Raw genomic sequence first — 18,220 nt, forward strand, 5'->3', positions numbered from 1 at the left:
GGCTTCACCTTCAGTTAGTCAGTGGAATATATCAGACAAAGCTCAGTGGAACTGATCGAAACACACTTCTCATCACAGATATATATTCGAACCGCGACCTGCCTTTCCAAATTCCATTGAGCGCAAAACAATTTGGAGAATGGCGGGATAAAATGGCGGTGAAACAATTTGAGAATTTTGCGTGGGGTTTCTGGAAGGGGTAAAATGGGGTGATCCACCTAATTATTGAGGACAAAATTGTAATAAAAGTTGAACCTCATAGTTAAAACATTGGTTACAAATCGGCTGACTGGATTAGTGTACAATTCAGTTAATGCAACAAAACGTGAGACGTGATTGGATATTATCTATGCCTAATCCACTTCCATAATCCATTTGTATAACCACCCACACGAAATCCCAACACCACTACAAAACGGGCCCTAAGATTATTAGGAAAGAGCGAGCGAGAGAGATCACCTAGGGGCTGCTAGAGATGGGCCTTATTTGGATTTGGGAGTGGATGGTTTAAGAACTTGGGTTGCCGCTCTAATTTCACTAACTCGGCCGAATTTCATAATGCTATTGGTTTTGGGCCATCATGTTTGGTTTTAGAGTTTATTGCTTTACTCATATTTTGTGTATTAGTAGTGGAGAGGTCAAGTGAGCCTGGCTGACCCGGCGCAACTTGGACCAGGCCCAGCCCATTACTGAAATAGAACTGGCTTGTCCTAGACATAGTAGTTTAATCGGGCTTCAATTGGACTATTTTTTAAATCCTGGACAGGTCCGAGCCAAGACCACTTGAAGCTAGGCCGAGAACCGGCTTAAAACAACTCACTTATCTAAGTATTAAATCTATCCAATATGCTTACACTTATGGTGTGTTTAAATTGAAGCTTACCTTTCATTTAGATAAGCATATAATCATTTTGTAGAAATGCTTTTCTTGATTTTTCGTTTTTATTTGTAGTGTTTGAATTGATGGTATGTTATTTATAGTCCTTAATTAGTACTCCCTCCGTCCCAGAGAAGTTGGCATACTTTGAAAATGGCACGGGATTTTAGGAGGTTTTGTTTTGTGTGTTAAATGGAGAGAGAAAATATAATTTTTATATTCATGTGAGAGAGAACTTTTTCCAAAAAGGGAAATGTGACGTCTTTTGTGGGACAAACTAAAAAGGAAAGTGTGCCAACTTCTCTGGGACGGAGGGAGTATATCCCCAGCGCGTTGTACAGCTGACAAAATTTGTACCAAATCCTATAATCCATGCGACGTGTGAATAAAGAAAATTATTTAACAGTATTTTAAGGCTATATACTTAATATTATGAGTACTATCTACTATTACTTTTTGTGATAAAAATAAATGATTCAAAATCAATTTAAAACTTTACAATATAAAAAAATTACTATTAATATACGAAATACAACATATTGAATATAAGAAATTAACCATTAATATTACTTTGATATATCATGATAAAATATGTAATTATATATAGGACACCCCTGTTCTTATTCTCTTAAATATATACGTAAATATTTTTCTACTTATCTACATTCCATATAAAAAAGTATACATAAAACTCTTGAAAGAACAATTAATAAATTAAACACGTAAAGAATATATTTATCTCTAAATAACTACTACCAAGGTAGCAACAATTTATTATTACATCTACAAAAGTAGAACTATATTTACGATAATGCTCTACAAACAAAATATTTGGACATATTTTGTAATCTAGTCACGTTAAAATCCATATGACCAAATTGATCAAGTACTCCCTCCATTCAAACATAATCGACTAATATTCTTTTTTGAATACGAATTGTAATTAATTACTTAATTGTCAACGAAGAACACATGTAAACAATATTGAATACAAATTTAAATACTTATATGATTATATCTTTGTGTATCCCTATAATTATGTTTGATTTTTCGTAAAAAAAAAATCTAAATGATACCTATTGAAAATATGAGATGCAGTTCAATACTCCGTATAATCTTAATATAATATTTAACAAACCAAGTGCAAATGAAATAAAAATTATATGCACTGCAATATTAGGTATATTCTTTATACAATGATATTTAAAAATGTAATTATAGTCTTTTTAAAAACTCATAGATTTTCATCAAATTATAATATTAGATAATTACTTTTCATCTACCAATAAATAAAACCAACGACCACTACACCTACACAAAACAAAAACTCACACGAATCTTCTCTCAAATCACTCCACTTAAATCATCAACAAAGTTCTCTCTGTCACAAAATGTCTTCAGACTAAGAGCATCACCAATGCCGGCTAGCCGATTCACGTCGCTAGCCGGTCGGCTAATCGAACCATTGGAGTAGGCCAACGGGAAATCGGCCAAAATTTCGGCGTGGGCTAGCCGATGGCGTGACGCTGGCCGCCATTGTGGCGTGCCAATCGGCCAACGCTATTTTTTGAATTTTTTTTTAATTCTTTTTTTTAATATTTGAAAAACTATAACAGATTCAAGGCATACTAACATTTTTTAATGTATTTTTTTAATAAATTAGTGAGGAGTAGAATGGGGCGGTGGCTCGTGTGTGGAAGCCCGGATTTTTTTTATTATGTAAATTTTTTATTTTTAGTTAATGTACTTTTTTTTATTTAAATAAAATTAATGAATTTTCCCGTATATGTCTCGTAAATTTAATTCGGTAATTTAATCGTAATTTTAATTCCGTAAATGTAGTATATTTTGAATTATTTTTATTGCGGTTGGCCTATGACTAGCCTATGACTGGCCTAAATCTGATGTGGCTGGTGGATTTTTGGTGCTGCTGACGTGGCAGGGAGAGAGAGTGGCTGACCTATGACTGGCCTATTTGCATTGAAATGCTCTAATTGTGGATTTTTATTATGTACATTATTTTTTACGTTGTGAGAATCCGTAGTTAGTATTTTTCCTACGCAAATCTAGGGTCCGGACTAGTTACTTTTAAGGAATATAGCTCAAATCTTAATGAAATTCATAATTAGCTATGAATGTAGTAGGATATGAGATCTTGTGCAAATTCAGACTTCCATAAATAGGGAACGACTGTATAAGTAACTCCAACAAGATACTACCTGATATCGATTTACAAATATACTATTTCTTCTGTTTCATAGTAATAGAGACGTTTCTTTTTGGCACGAAAATTAAGAAAAATTGTGTTAGGTGAGTTAGGTAAAGAGAGAGTAAAGTGGAAAATGAAAAAGGTTGAGAGGAGTTAAGAGATGAAGAGAGAATAAGTAAGAGAGAATAAAGTAGGTGTTGAAAAATGTGTTGACTTTTACTAAAAAGGGAAATGACTCTATTACTATGGAACGTACTAAAATGACAAAATGACTCTATTACTATGGAACGGAGGGAGTATTAATTATAAAATAATAAAATTAATAATTAAACCAAAAGGTTAAGATGTGGTTCGAATGAAGATAGTCACACTGAAGATATTGTAATTAAAATATTTATTGAATACAAAGTGTGATCGAATTGCATGAGAGTCATACATCCTTAATTAAATGGTCAAGTGATCTATTCCTGTTTTTTGATATAAAACAATTTGAAATTATTGGATCACTTCATCATGCAATATATCTATAAATCAACATTATTAAAAATAATCATTGATAGATTGCTTTAGTGTAACAACCAAAATAAAATTAAATAAAGTTCGATCATGATTTAACATTGGAATTTTTAATAATGACTAAAGTATGAATTAATTATGAATTTACAGTCTAACGGCTGCTGGTGCTCTAACAAGTAAATAAATTGTAAAGTCTAACGGCTGCGGGTGATAAGTAAATAAATTGTTGATTCAAAGGCATAATCATTTTGAAATATAGAAGAGCTCTTGAAAGCTTTGTTCAGAGAAACAAGTCAAACTTGTGCTATAACAAATAAAGAGAGAAATTTGAATACGTTTGTCTAATTATATGCAATGATCGGTTCACTGATTAAATAAATTATGGAGTACGCAGTATATGATTAAGTTTAATGGAATTGTAGTATTATTAATGGAGACAAATTTTTATTTAAAAAGTTAAAAAATTTTTTTTATCTATTTTATGAGATAAATCCATATGATAAAAATAATTTATTTACGTTAATAGATACGTCATTTTTAACATCATTCTCTCTCTTATTTTATTTTTCTTCACTTTATATATTTATTATTATTAATTTTTTAAAAAGAGTGTAAAGAATGAAATGACTCTATTAATATTTAACATTGAACGAGATAAAATAGTAATACGGAATATTAGATTTAAACGAAATCTCCTGTGGGCCGCTAGACCGGCGGCGCGCTCAGGATATAGTCCACGGCTAGAGGAATATATGGATTCTTCGATAATTCAAACTACTCTATGTCATCCATTACTATTAAATATGGATTCAAACTCCTGTATGTCATCTATCATTAGTACTATTGTTTTTAACTTTGCAGTAATTAACATCTGGCATCTTACAACACCAATAACCAGAACTAGTTGCTAATTTATTCACTCTATTTTAGAGGTGGTAATAGTTTGGTAACTTGTTTATTGATAATTTGATTTCATTTTAATTTCAATTTGCTATTTCGAATAATCCGAATCATGATTTAGATAAGAAATATCTTGTCTGACCAATCATTGCAGTGCACTAGCGACTTTTTTAAGAAAAGCTTATGACGTTTACGTTTTGTCATCTCTACACCACTAACATTATCACGATTTAATTCAATATTTTCTCCAAAAATAAATCATCGTAAAGCAGCAACACACTGACACACATACACACACTTATAACCAAGCTGTTAAAATATAAATAAAATAAACATATAAATCCGGATTGTATTGGATCGATTTATTCAAGTCTACAATATTTAACTCGAATTATATTGTCTCTCTCTTACAATGGAAGTAAATAATTTACTTGTAACGCGATATTTTACTAATCTAGATCAATTTGAGATTGACTTCTTTTCATTGAAGAGAACTAATTATAAGATTGATTATTGTTAATTATGGAGCTTAAAATATCTCCTAATATTTCTTGTGAGATATGTTTTCTAGTTCGATTATAATTATGATTCTCTATTTTGCTTATAAATAGAGGTGCTCCCTCGTTGTAAAATTAGTGAAATCTCTGGCTTGACATCACTACACTTTGTATCAAACTGGGTAAACAATTCGTTGTATTCATTTACCCAATTCGTTGTATTCATTCTCCTTTATATTCGTGATTGTCTGTATTTATTTCCCAACAATTATTTAATTGAGTCACAATATTCTCTTCCTTCCAAAGTAGATTATTCGATTTGGGTGGTGAAAGTAGAGCAGTCAATTTATCCACCCATACATAGTACTGTATTTAAGAGTAGCTGTTTTGCACCAAATATGATTACTCCAACTGTAATAAATGCATTCATTTTGAGAACCAAAATATCTTACTCAAGTGATTGATTGAATAACTGCTTCCTCAACTTGAGCCTCTTGTTTAACTTTTCAGTCTGCATTTTCATTTTAAAAAGAGGAAGTTGGAGTAATTAAGTAATTAAGTGGAGAAGGAAAGCGCGCGATGGCTTTGGCTTTGGCGGGCGATGATTTGGCGCGATCGGTGAGCAGCCGGAGCTTGAAGAGGGTGTGGCAGCAGGAGCCGGACGTGTTCCACAGCGCGAGGGAGAGGGAGGATGAGGAGGAGGAGGAGCTGCGGTGGGCGGCGCTCGAGAGGCTGCCCACTTATGATAGGATTAGCAAGGGCTTTCTCAAGAAGGTTCTAGAAGACGGGACCGTGAAGGCCGAGGAAATCGACTTCAAGAAGCTCAAGGGCGACGAGAAGCGCTATTTCATGAACCGGATTCTGGATAACGTTGAGAGAGACAACAAGAGGCTCCTCAGCGCCCTCAGAAACCGGGTTCGTAGGTACGTGTTATAATATACTGATCCCTTATTTTTTTATTCATAAATGAACAGAAATTTAATATCGCGTTAATCATATAAATTAGGGTGGGGCTTGAAGTGCCGAAAGTGGAAATAAGGTATGAGCATTTGTCGGTGGAAGGAGAAGTGCATGTCGGAAGCAGAGCTTTGCCCACTTTGATTAATGCAACCTTGAATACAATTGAGGTCACTTAAATCTCCTCTACTCTAATTAATCTATTTATTTATTTTCAGACCATTACCTAATCGTATTTTGTTAGACGCTACTAACGTTAATCTAGTACTAATATGGAGTAGTATGATTTTATAATATGAGTCCGAATCTTCACTTGCTAAATTGATCTTCACTTGTGGAGGTGACCTTTTGTTTTGTTTATACCTCTTTAAGTTATTATGCCTGATTTTCGGAAATAGCGGAATAAGATGCCTATTTTGTGGGTGATTCTACTATATAAAGTGTTAAATGGAAACCATTGATTTTGGATCGTATGCCACGTTTAAGACGTAGGGTACATAAATGTGATAGAAGTGCAACAGAAAATCTTGTTGAATACAGTTGAAATTGATTGCCTAGGAGAATTGGACTTCTAAAACTAACATCACCACACCACAAAAAATAAATAAACAAATAGTACATAATTCCTTTCCTATGTTTACAATAAGTTAGGGTGATTAATTAGTAGTATTTGTTATATCCGATTAATAATTTTAATATTTTTCAAAATTTAATTAATAATTGATTGCTTATTGTTAATAATATTTCTAAACAATGCATGCAATCCCTAAAAAATATTAAAATACTAAATTTGAAAATGGACAAATATTTAAGTGAAGCGTTACCCTAAATATGAATATTATAAACCTGGTTAGTAATAATGTTGCTATTAGCTAAATAAAGTAATTAGGGTAGGGTTATGTACTATTTGTTTATTTATTTTTTGTGGTCATTGTCTAATGATGGGTTGACCATTTAATTCGTCGAGAATAAACAATGTCGACAGATGCGTTTTGGACTTTTGGTACTGACTGGTTACACAGAAAATAGTTTTTTTTTTCATGTACATATCTTTAAATTTATGATATAATTTGAATTTTTTTTATTAAATATTACAGATTAAAAATAATGATAATTAGAGGTTTAAGTTATTTAAAAGATCTTCTATTTAAATTATAATTTATACATGTTGCATGATCTTAGAATTAAATGAAATAATATATTAGTAATATTTATCAAATAAATATGCATATTTAAATTTATCGTATTTTAATTAATTTAGTAAATTGAAATAGAAGGGAATATGGAAAAATATAAAGTGATAGAAATAATTAGATAAACATAGTGACTCTTTCTTTTATACTTCAATTTTGATTGATAAACAATTCAACACTATTATTTCGTAGAGTTACAAGAAATCACATTATGATTTATGATAGTAACATCTTATAATTCTGGTATTTAATTCTGATAAACAAAGAAAAAGAATCATTGTCTCATTGCGATTTTAATCCTGATATTTGGGGTGTTAATGGATAACAGAGTATTCTAGAACTAGTGAAGCTTTCCCCTACCAAGAAGAGAAAGATTCAGATACTTAAAGATGTCAGTGGAATTATCAGACCATCCAGGTTTCTAATCTAATTTCAACTTATGTTATGCCTAGGAATGTAAATATTCATAAAAGTTGTTTAAACAAATTAGTATTGTTTCCAGAATCACTCTGCTTTTGGGCCCTCCTGGTGCAGGGAAAACAAGTTTCTTGCTTTCACTTGGTGGAAAGCTTGATCATAATTTAAAGGTATATATGATTCCATTGTTGATGTTTTGTAGTATCATTCATGCATTCCAAAAATAGTGATATTTGATAAGAAATTGTGGGGTGCAGCAAACGGGGAAGATCACGTATTGTGGGCATGAGTTCAGTGAGTTTGTTCCTCAGAAGACTTGTGCCTATATTAGCCAACATGATCTTCATCATGGGGAGATGACAGTGAGGGAGACTCTTGATTTCTCAGCTCGTTGTTTGGGCGTTGGCCCGAGATATGAATTGTTGGCAGAGCTCTCAAGGCGCGAGAAAGAGGCCGGGATCCATCCCGACCCTGAGGTTGATGCATTCATGAAAGGCATAGCAGTCTCTGGTCAGAAGACCAGCCTCTTCACAGATTATTGTCTTAAGGTTTTTCATCTTTGCTATTTATGCTGTTTTTAGTGAAATGTTTTTTCAAGTAATGTGAAATTTGACAGGAAACTGACTTAGTTTTATCATCTCCGTTGATAGATACTTGGTTTAGATATATGTTCGGACACTATGGTTGGTGATGATATGAGAAGGGGCATTTCGGGAGGGCAAAAGAAACGTGTCACTACTGGTATGTTGGATGTTGAAATATTTGATCCAATTCTTGATATATGGTGTATTTCTGCGTTAGTTAGTGTGAGTGAAGTGAACCTCTTTAGATTTTACTTGCATTGAACTATTGTTGTTGATACTTTAGGGGAAATGTTGGTTGGACCAGCCAAAGTTCTGTTCATGGATGAAATATCGACTGGATTAGATAGCTCCACCACATTTCAGATTGTCAATCACATGAGCCAAATTGCTCACATAATTGGTTTAACCATGGTTATTGCTCTCTTGCAACCACCCCCAGAGACCTATAATCTCTTTGATGATGTTATCTTGTTATCAGAAGGTTTCATTGTCTATCAAGGTCCACGAGAAAGTGTAACTGACTTCTTCGAGTACATGGGATTCAAATGCCCTGCACGAAAAGGAGTTGCTGATTTTCTTCAAGAAGTGACCTCGAAGAAAGACCAAGAACAATACTGGAACAAGAAAGACCAGCCCTATAGGTATATCCCAGCTTCAGAATTTGCACAAGCCTTCAACTCCTTCGAAGTAGGGCAAAAGCTCGCTGAAGACCTCCGTGTTCCTTATGAAAAATCTGAAGCCCACGGAGCAGCTTTGGTTAAGGAAAAGTATGGTATATCCAGTTGGCAACTGTTTCGTGCGTGCTTCTCTAAGGAATGGTTGCTAATGAAACGTAACTCTTTTGTTTACATATTCAAGTCTACACAGCTCACAATACTGGGTTTAATAGCATGTACGCTGTTTCTGAGAACAACAATGTCGTATGGAAAATTAACGGATGGAGGAAAATTCTTTGGAGCACTTTTCTTCAGTCTCATGACCATGATGTTCAATGGGATGGCTGAGCTTTCAATGACAGTCTCGAGGCTGCCAGTCTTCTTTAAACAAAGAGATCTTTTATTCTATCCAGCTTGGGCTTTCTGCTTACCTATTTGGATATTAAGAATCCCATTAACTATTGTGGAAACATGTATATGGATGATTCTCACATACTACACAATCGGGTTCGCACCTTCTCCTGGAAGGTAAAATCCAGTTCAATCAACTAACTGGATTCTTGACCTGACCACTATTCCAAAAATCTGCTGAACTGAGTTTTTTTTTTTTTTTTTTTTTTTTTATCTGTGTGCTCTAGATTTTTCCGGCAGTTTTTGACGTTGGTCAGCATAAAGCAAATGGCACTTGGTCTGTTCCGGTTCATTGCTGCATTAGGAAGAACCCAGGTTGTTGCAAACACATTAGGCACCTTCTCTTTGCTCGTGATCTTTGTCCTTGGGGGTTTTATAGTTGCCAAAGGTAAGTCGTGCATGTCTCTAATATGCAAGCTTTATTATGAAATGTAATGGTACTATGTCTAGTATTTTAGATACTCTGATGGTATGTATATATTCATATCCTTTCTTGATGGCAGATGATCTGGAGCCATGGTTGAAATGGGCCTATTATATTTCTCCCATGAGTTATGGACAGAATGCTGTATCCATAAATGAGTTTCTTGCCACAAGATGGAGCAGTGTAAGTTGTTCATTAGATTACCAATAATACTGGCTTGCAGTTCGTGTTCGTTTCTTCTTTGATTCTTGCTAAATCTTCATACACATTCTTCTTTGCTGCAGCCTAATACAGATCCTAAATACCCTGAAGCTACTATTGGAAAAGTCCTCCTTCAGTCGAGGGGCTTTTTCACTGAGGATTATTGGTTCTGGATTTGTGTATGTGCACTCTTGGGATTTTCGGTTCTCTACAACCTTTTCTTTATTGCTGCACTGACCTTCTTAAGTTGTAAGTCATATTCCATAAAATTCCACTTGCTTTGAATTGGAAATAGATGTTGATTTCTTGGCTGATCAAATTTATAGCTTCAAGCGGTTCAAAGAATTTGACATTGGATGACGATGATGACAGCAAAAAGGATTCATCTAAAGGTACTAGCCCTTCCTTTAACTTATTATTTTCGTTTTTTTGCTCATTTCAGTAAACCAGGAAAAGAACCAGTTTACATTCCGTTTATTCGTTGTAGTTTTACAAAACTTACTTAACTTACTACAGGAGGGGATAAGGTTGTCCAGAAAAGCAGTCCAGACGGAATCATTGGCACTGAAGTTCGAACATCTAACAAAGGAATGCTTCTACCCTTTCAGCCTCTGTCTCTTGTGTTCAACCATACAAATTACTATGTCGATTTGCCACCTGTAAGTATGCTTATCTTTACCAATTTGCACTTTGGTAATGAACTAAACTACATAACATTTTGAATATTCTTTTAACTTGTTTCATTTATCAGGAAATGAAAGCACAAGGTGTTGAGGGTGATCGTCTCCAACTGCTACGAGATGTGAGTGGAGCTTTTAGACCTGGAGTACTGACGGCACTTGTTGGGGCTAGTGGTGCTGGAAAGACAACCTTAATGGATGTATTAGCAGGGAGAAAAACAGGCGGATACATCGAGGGAAATATCAGCATTTCAGGCTACCCCAAGAAACAGGATACATTTGCACGGATCAGTGGATACTGTGAACAGAATGACATTCATTCGCCTAACGTCACCGTTTACGAATCTGTGTTGTACTCTGCCTGGCTACGCCTTCCTCAAGAAGTAAACAAAGACACTGGAAAGGTTGTATATTATTGTTATTTTTATTTTGTACTTAATTTCCTTGATTATTCCTTAGTAACATTTGGCCATCTATTCCTTGCATACTGCAGCAATTTGTTGAAGAAGTGATGGAATTGGTTGAGCTTAACCCCATAAGAGATTCCTTAGTTGGGCTTCCTGGAGTTTCCGGTCTTTCAACTGAACAAAGGAAAAGACTAACAATTGCTGTGGAGTTAGTTGCTAACCCATCTATCATCTTCATGGACGAACCTACTTCTGGCCTTGACGCGAGAGCAGCTGCTATAGTAATGCGCACAGTTAGAAACACCGTGGATACAGGAAGAACTGTTGTCTGCACGATTCACCAACCAAGCATAGATATATTCGAATCTTTTGATGAAGTATGAACAATACATATCTTAATAAGTTTTAATCTACTCCGAATATTTTACTTGCATTAATCAGACTATATCTTTTGATATTACTGCAGCTAATCTTGATGAAGAGAGGAGGCCGGATCGTATATGCTGGACCTCTTGGTCTGCATTCTCATAAGCTGATAGAGTATTTTGAGGTCAGCTGTCTCCAACAGTTTATGCTCATTCTCCATTGGAAGCTTGTTTTTCCTTGTAATTTAATCATACTATTTTCGTCTCGTGTCAGGCTATTCCTGGGGTTCCCAAGATTAAAGATGGTTATAATCCAGCAACCTGGATGCTGGATATCAGCACTCCAGCAGCTGAGATTGAACTTGGAGTTGATTTTGCTGATATTTATGCTAAATCAGCACTTTACCAGTGAGTAGAACCGACGGTTGCTCTTCTGTTGCTACTAGCTTTCGTGTTTTCAGTTTCTGAAGCCATTTACAAATGTCATTTTGCTCTTTGGTATTCAGGAGGAATCAAGAACTTATCAAAGAGCTCAGTACTCCTCCACCAGATTCTAAGGACCTCTATTTTCCTAGTAAATACTCGAAGTCGTTTCTGGAGCAATGCAAAGCTTGCTTCTGGAAGCAGTATTGGTCATACTGGAGGAATCCACTATATAATGCCATCAGGTTCTTGATGGCAACTGTGATTGGTCTAATATTTGGGCTGATTTTCTGGAATAAGGGACAGAAAATGTAAGTCGCTCGTATATAATTTGTTTTCAGCATGATTAATTCTTGAAACAAGAGAGAAATACTAGCATGTTATATACTAGTCCTGACTTAATAATCTTTGAGTACTTATGTTTTACTCTTGTGTTTTGACAGTGAAAATCAACAAGATATTCAAAATCTTTTGGGAGCTATATATTCTGCTGTCGTCTTCCTGGGAGCCTCGAATATGAGTTCTGTGCAAGGCGTCGTTTCTATAGAGAAGACAGTTTTCTATCGTGAAAGGGCAGCTGGAATGTATTCGCCGCTGCCTTATGCATTTGCTCAGGTCTACATAAATACCACATTGTTAGCTTAGTGATCATCTCCACCTTACAACGTAACAATACACATTGTGAATCTTTGCAGGTGGCTATAGAGATGGTCTACGTAGCAATACAAACTGCAGCATACGTCCTTCTAATCTATTCAATGATTGGATTCGAATGGAATGTAGCCAGATTCTTTTGGTTCTACTACTTCATGTACATGTGCTTCGTCTACTTCACTCTTTACGGAATGATGTTCATCGCTCTCACACCTGGCCTCCAAGTCGCTTCCATTGCAACAGCTTTCTTCCTCAGCTTCTGGAACTTGTTCTCCGGTTTCCTCCTTCCACGAGTGGTGAGTGACTTTGGCATAATTTTCTAGAGATTAATTAATGTATGTGAGTTGTGTTTGACAAAGGGAATTGTGTGGCAGCAAATTCCGATATGGTGGAGGTGGTATTACTGGGGGTCTCCGGTGGCGTGGACGATCTACGGGCTGGTGGCTTCACAATTTGGTGAGATGGGAACTGAAATAGAGGTGCCTGGAGTTGGATTAAGGATGGTGAAATCATACCTTAAACAAAACTTGGGATTTGAGCATGATTTTCTGCCTGTTGTTGCTGTAATGCATCTGGTTTTTGTCCTAATCTTTGCCCTAACCTTTGCCTTTGGTATCAAGTGCCTCAACTTCCAAAGGAGATGAGCATCATACCTTCATCACATCAACTAATAGCTTTGCTTTGTTGAACTTGGTGCTAGCCTTAGTCTTGGCTCTGCTAGAAGTGTTAATGTGTGTTGTGTTTTTCGTGTTAGTTGTTCGCCATCTTTTTGGTCTTGAGCTTTTCTTATGTACATAAAAAATAAAACTCTATAATAGCTATCCGAGGCTCATTAACATAAGTTATTTTCTCCATATAATTCTTTGATAGTGTGCTCAAAGGATAACAACTTAATTAGATATAAGTGAAAATGACATATTAAATTTGAAAATATTTGTTTTATGCTTCTGAAAAAACTTGAAAACCGATTTTTTCACACAAAAAAGTGAAAACAGATTGAAGTAATAGATTTTGAGACTATTTTATCTTGGAAAAATTGTTTTTTCATTACGTATGACATAATTATTCAGTTAAGCTAAATCAACAGAAACTTAATTTGTGAACATAGGAGGAATCTTTGTCAAACAATAATTGTGCCAAACAAAATTTATTTTAAATTATTTACTTCGTAAATAGTACTAGTATATACTAAAATTAATGTACTTCATAAATAATTTATTAAATTATTTAATAAACTATTTAAATTTAATTAATCATTTTATATTTTAATTTGAAAAATACTAGCTAGCACGAAAGTTCGTATTAATTTCAAATTTAAATTAGTGTACTTGTTAAATTTAAATACGTTAAAATAAAAAAAATACAAAAATGTGAGATTTTGTCACAGCTTTCAGCCTCCATGACTTGAAATGTGAGATTTTTCGCGAGCAACGTAAATATGCTCGCTAATGTTTGTTGATGTCATTTGGCGAACACTTTTTGGTAATCCTTGCTAAATTTGTCGGATACCTAATTTTTTTGGACATATTATCAATATTTATAATTAAAATTTTCAATAGTAAATCAGTTACATTTTCTTACTCATGAGGAAGCCACTAATCGAATACCTTGGTCAGAGTGAGAAAACAATTAAGCGCTACTCCCTCCGTTCCACAAAAAATATCACACTTTCCTTTTTAGTTTGTTCCACAAAAGATATCACATTTCTTTTTCGGAAAAATTCTCTCTCACATAAATATAAAAATTATATTTTCTTTCTCCATTTAATACACAAAACAAAACCTCTTAAAATCTCGTATCGTCCCATAAATGTGACATCTTTTGTGGGACCGAGGAAGTACTTGTTTTGTTTTATTTTTGGTTATTTTATCAATTATGACCTCAATGAGCGTGAGCAAATCCAATAATGTACCTAGAGAAAATAATCTGTGTCATAATTGACTTAATTTATTCAACAAACACATAAACATGCTGAATTGGTGAAATAGTCGTGAATTGAATTGGAAAAAAAATTGAAGTAGTAGTCATTTTATGAGAAACATACTGAAGATTTAATAAAGGAAAAAAAAATCAATATTGATTTAATAGGACTAAAAAAAAAGAAAATTTGAAATAAAACAGAATAGTGATAACTTGGTCAATCATGATTCACTTTCCTACTATAACAATCTCCGCACGGACATTTTAGATAATTTGTCTAGAAAAAGTGTTTCAAAATATGGGTGTTTTTACGTTTTAATCTACTACTACAATTTATAAGAATGGGTATTTCAAATTTTCTAATACTACTCCTACTACAAAAAAGATCAATTAAATCACTACATCATACCCAGACAAGACCACTACACCATCATAATATGAGAAATAAACATCGAACGCATGTGCCATTGAATCCAAAACCTCTTAAATAAGATGGTCTTGTCGTAATTTGCAATTTGAGCTAATCTTACTTTTTCTTTGATGCCATGATGTTTATGGTGTGTATTAGTGGTATTTAGGATGAGTGATCTACACCATTTTTGTATTAAGAGAGCAAAGTAATATAAAAGTGGATGGCCTAATATAAATAAATAAATAAATGGGTGGCCAATGGGCAGTAATTTATTACTCCTACTACATGTTTCTTTTATTATTAGTACTATAAATAAATATACATTTATTATTTGAATTTACTGTTTCATGTTACTAGAGTTAAAAGAGAATGACCTGGCAATGCACCGGTATTAAATATGATGACACTGGCTTCAACAAAAACATCATTGAAAACTACAGATAGATAGAAAGCTATTGAAGAATCATTCGTACATCACACTTCCATCCAAATTTGTACAATCACACTTTAACGCTTCTCAAGATTGCAAAAGAAACCACACAACATTGAAGTTGCACAAAAATAATTAACATAAAAATAAAATAAAGGTAGATAGAATCATAAAATGAATCCAGAAAAGACGTTGATGAAAATAACATGCCAAGAAAGAAACAAAGCAAGAAAAGCACGTGGTCGAGAAGTGGAAAAAAAAGAAGGAAACAAGCCAATGCAACACTTCAAAGCGGTATGCAATAATTCGGGAAATCGGAAGGAAATGAAAATAGGAATAAAAACATAACAAGAATCGTTGTGAGAATGTCACTACCCCGAATACGGGTAATAGTCCTTTCCCGACCCAGCGAGAGACTCGTAGGTTGGGGAAGAAATCCTCAACACCAATTTTTTCTTCTCACCCCGCTCTTATTAGCTAGCTTCAGAGGCCGGGGGTCGTTGTGGGCGATGTAGAACGCTGGTTGGTGACGAATTGGAAGTCGACAACCTCAAGACCTCGGCCAGGGGCCCTCCCATTGGGGCGACCGCATTAGTCCCCCACGTAACCCCCCAGTTTAACTGATGTTTGTCCCTTTCATTACCACCCCCCTCGAGTTGACTAGTACTAGTGTTATCCCCATCACCGGTGCCAAGCTTCAACGAGAAGTCAGACGATGGGTTCCCATTCCCGGGCATCGAGATCGACAAGTTAGTAGTGGCGGCCGTGTCATGAAGTGGCTTAGGAGGCCAATCGTCAAAGAAGTGGCGTAGCGTCCTCCCACTACCCGGATCATCATTGAAAGGGGCCTTAGCGCTCGCAAATTGTGAGTCCGGGAGAGGCCTAGTAAGCATCACAATGAAGGCAAAGTTAGAGGAACAAGAAAAGGTTGGTGTTACCATTAATAAGGAAGGTTTAGATGAGAGAGGGGCAAGGAAACAAGTGGTTAGGGGTGATTGTTGGCCTATTCTGAAAATACGAAAACCAAGGGTCCTACCAAGATGATAATGGTGGGTCTGAGACACGCTCCATGAAACAGTAGGAATCAAAAGCGAATTCATTTAGGGGACCCTCCTATCAAACAAAGGATGCAAAAGTTGTTTGAAAATATCAAACCAATTGATGCCTTGGATCATTGTATATCAAGTTTTGGGGACTTTCTTCCTTTTGGGGAACAAGGATTCCGCTATTATAGTTTCTATCTTCAAGTACCATCACTTACTCCTACACTTCAAAACACCAGTTTCTCCACTTATTTTAGTACTCCATAACTATATTACAATAATCCTGTGTTCAAAACTAACAAATCCTATTTAAAAAACCAATCTTGATTTTAAAAAAACACAGCAAAGAACACAAATTAGGACTTAAATTTAAAATAAAAAAGGTATCTTGATTTATTTGAAGAAGGGTGATTACCTTGGAAGAAGATGGGTGGAATGAGAAGGGACGGAGAGGGTGAATTGAGGAGGGGCAGGTTGCCTGGTGGCGGCGTAGGGAGAGGTGGCGGATGTGGGATTTTCCACAGGCTTTCTTGAACGGTTTCTGCCGCGGTGCATGTGGCGCTCACAGTACTTCTGGCCGGCCACCACGTCCCTCGAGCACCGCCACTTCTTGCCGTCGGTCCGCCTGCATCTTCCCGGCTCCGGATCCATCGCCGCCCGCCCCCAATACCCAGACTGCAACACTGAACAACCCATTCCTCTATTTTAGATCTCAAACAACCCCAAATTCAAGAACCATTTTTTCAGTCATATCAAATCAAGAAAAAAGTACTGTAAACAAAAATAGTGGAAACAGAGCAGGATAATTGAAGAAAACAGAAAATCAGAGTCTGCCCAATCCAAAGCTCCTACCTTTACACACAATACCAAGAGAGAAAGGGATGGGGTTGACTTACAAGAAGGCTGGAAATGGGGATAATAGTGATAAAATGGGGAAGTGATGAGGCTTTTCTTGACGAGATGAACAAGTTCAGGAGGGATATCAGCTCCGGCACTCATATGTCTGAAAATCAAGGCCTGGAGCTCCAGCTCCTGCCATTGAGAGGAGCTGAAATAGCTCTCCATCCCTGACAAATGGAGTATTTTTAGTACAAAGTAAATGTTGAATCTTTGAAGCTAAAAAATCAAGAAAGCTCCTTTATTTTTTCCAACAGCAGGAAACAGTCCAACAGCAGGGTGTGTGTGTGTGTGAGAGAGAGAGAGAGAGTACTGGGACTGGGGCTGGGGATTCTAGTTGTTGTATGATCAGAAAGAAATGCTGACAGATTTCTGTTGGGCTCAGAGAGAAACAAAGGGAGTGCAGAAGACGTTGGTTGAGAGTGATGATCTCGCCATTGCTTCAGATCCAAGTCCATGAGAAGATTCTAAGAGTGATGGAATTTTGTATTGGTTTGGTGAGGAGCATGTTATGTTGTGGAGAAAAAGTTGGTACAGAGGCTTTCGCTTCTCACTCACTGTTATATGTCCTTAGATCATTTCATGTTTTGTACTGCTAATTTGCCAGATTGCAGGGGATGCACAAATAGTGAACAAATAAGGAGTAACATTTTCTACTCCTATTTAGTTGCAAAAGCACGCATTCATCTTCCACTTGCATATAGTTAGAGCATCTAGACCTGCCCAAGGTTTATCGAACCGTCGGTTAAAACTGAAACCATAATTGTCGGTTATAGTTCCAAACTGAAACCGTGAGATTTTATCCGAACGAAACCGTTGATTTTTTAACCGTGGTTCGGTTCAGGTTCAAAAATTTTCAAACCAAAACCGTGCCGGAACCGCAAAAAACCACCGGAAAACCATGAAACCATGCCGGAACCGCAAAAAACCGACGGTGTGGAACCGTGAAAAATCGTAAAAAAACCGCCGGAAAACCGTTGGTTTGGAACCGAAACCGAAACCGGCGGTTCCGGAACCGTGGGCACCTCTAAGTGCATCCGCTAGGGCGAATATCCCGACGGACGTCCGACCGGCGTGCCAGTCGTCCGCTTGGGACATCCGCCATTAGGCATGGCGACGACGGAAGCGGACGAGATCTCCGGATACC

The 18,220-nt window shown here is 35.9% G+C and overlaps 2 protein-coding genes across 2 annotated transcripts; one reads left to right on the forward strand and one right to left on the reverse strand.

Annotated features, from left to right (window-relative positions):
* Window positions 1-5,347: 5,347 nt before the first annotated feature.
* Window positions 5,348-13,212, forward strand: LOC148932332 (ABC transporter G family member 39-like). The gene is made up of 20 exons (XM_089065957.1): window positions 5,348-5,922; window positions 6,006-6,126; window positions 7,478-7,566; window positions 7,652-7,736; window positions 7,824-8,114; window positions 8,217-8,307; window positions 8,434-9,334; window positions 9,445-9,605; window positions 9,721-9,824; window positions 9,926-10,091; window positions 10,169-10,234; window positions 10,359-10,501; window positions 10,594-10,926; window positions 11,016-11,306; window positions 11,396-11,479; window positions 11,569-11,702; window positions 11,801-12,028; window positions 12,161-12,332; window positions 12,413-12,667; window positions 12,746-13,212. Exons 1-20 carry the CDS (start codon window positions 5,579-5,581, stop codon window positions 13,013-13,015), a joined length of 4,329 nt encoding a protein of 1,442 aa, XP_088922083.1. The 5' UTR covers window positions 5,348-5,578; the 3' UTR covers window positions 13,016-13,212.
* A 1,915-nt stretch (window positions 13,213-15,127) lies between these two features.
* Window positions 15,128-17,710, reverse strand: LOC148932333 (growth-regulating factor 3-like). Its single transcript, XM_089064195.1, has 4 exons — window positions 17,387-17,710; window positions 17,073-17,243; window positions 16,592-16,859; window positions 15,128-16,015 (listed from the first exon to the last, which is right to left on the reverse strand). The coding sequence occupies exons 1-4, from the start codon at window positions 17,529-17,531 to the stop codon at window positions 15,607-15,609; spliced, it is 993 nt and encodes a 330-aa protein (XP_088920321.1). The 5' UTR covers window positions 17,532-17,710; the 3' UTR covers window positions 15,128-15,606.
* Window positions 17,711-18,220: the final 510 nt, after the last annotated feature.

The sequence above is a fragment of the Salvia hispanica genome, chromosome 2, assembly GCF_029641045.1.
Source record: "Salvia hispanica isolate PSC_SH4W2 chromosome 2, Shi_PSC_v1, whole genome shotgun sequence".
Classification (NCBI taxonomy): Eukaryota; Viridiplantae; Streptophyta; class Magnoliopsida; order Lamiales; family Lamiaceae; genus Salvia; species Salvia hispanica.

Excerpts from the sequence above, each read along its gene's own strand:
- LOC148932332 (XM_089065957.1), top strand. The coding sequence starts at position 5,579 with ATGGCTTTGGCTTTGGCGGGCGATGATTTGGCGCGATCGGTGAGCAGC. Across the intron at positions 9,606-9,720 it reads GGGTTTTATAGTTGCCAAAG|ATGATCTGGAGCCATGGTTG; the intron begins GTAAGTCGTGCA and ends TCTTGATGGCAG. Across the intron at positions 12,668-12,745 it reads GTTTCCTCCTTCCACGAGTG|CAAATTCCGATATGGTGGAG; the intron begins GTGAGTGACTTT and ends ATTGTGTGGCAG.
- LOC148932333 (XM_089064195.1), bottom strand. The coding sequence starts at position 17,531 with ATGGACTTGGATCTGAAGCAATGGCGAGATCATCACTCTCAACCAACG. Across the intron at positions 17,244-17,386 it reads AATCCCCAGCCCCAGTCCCA|GGATGGAGAGCTATTTCAGC; the intron begins GTACTCTCTCTC and ends TCCATTTGTCAG. Across the intron at positions 16,860-17,072 it reads TCCCCATTTCCAGCCTTCTT|TGTTGCAGTCTGGGTATTGG; the intron begins GTAAGTCAACCC and ends TGGGTTGTTCAG.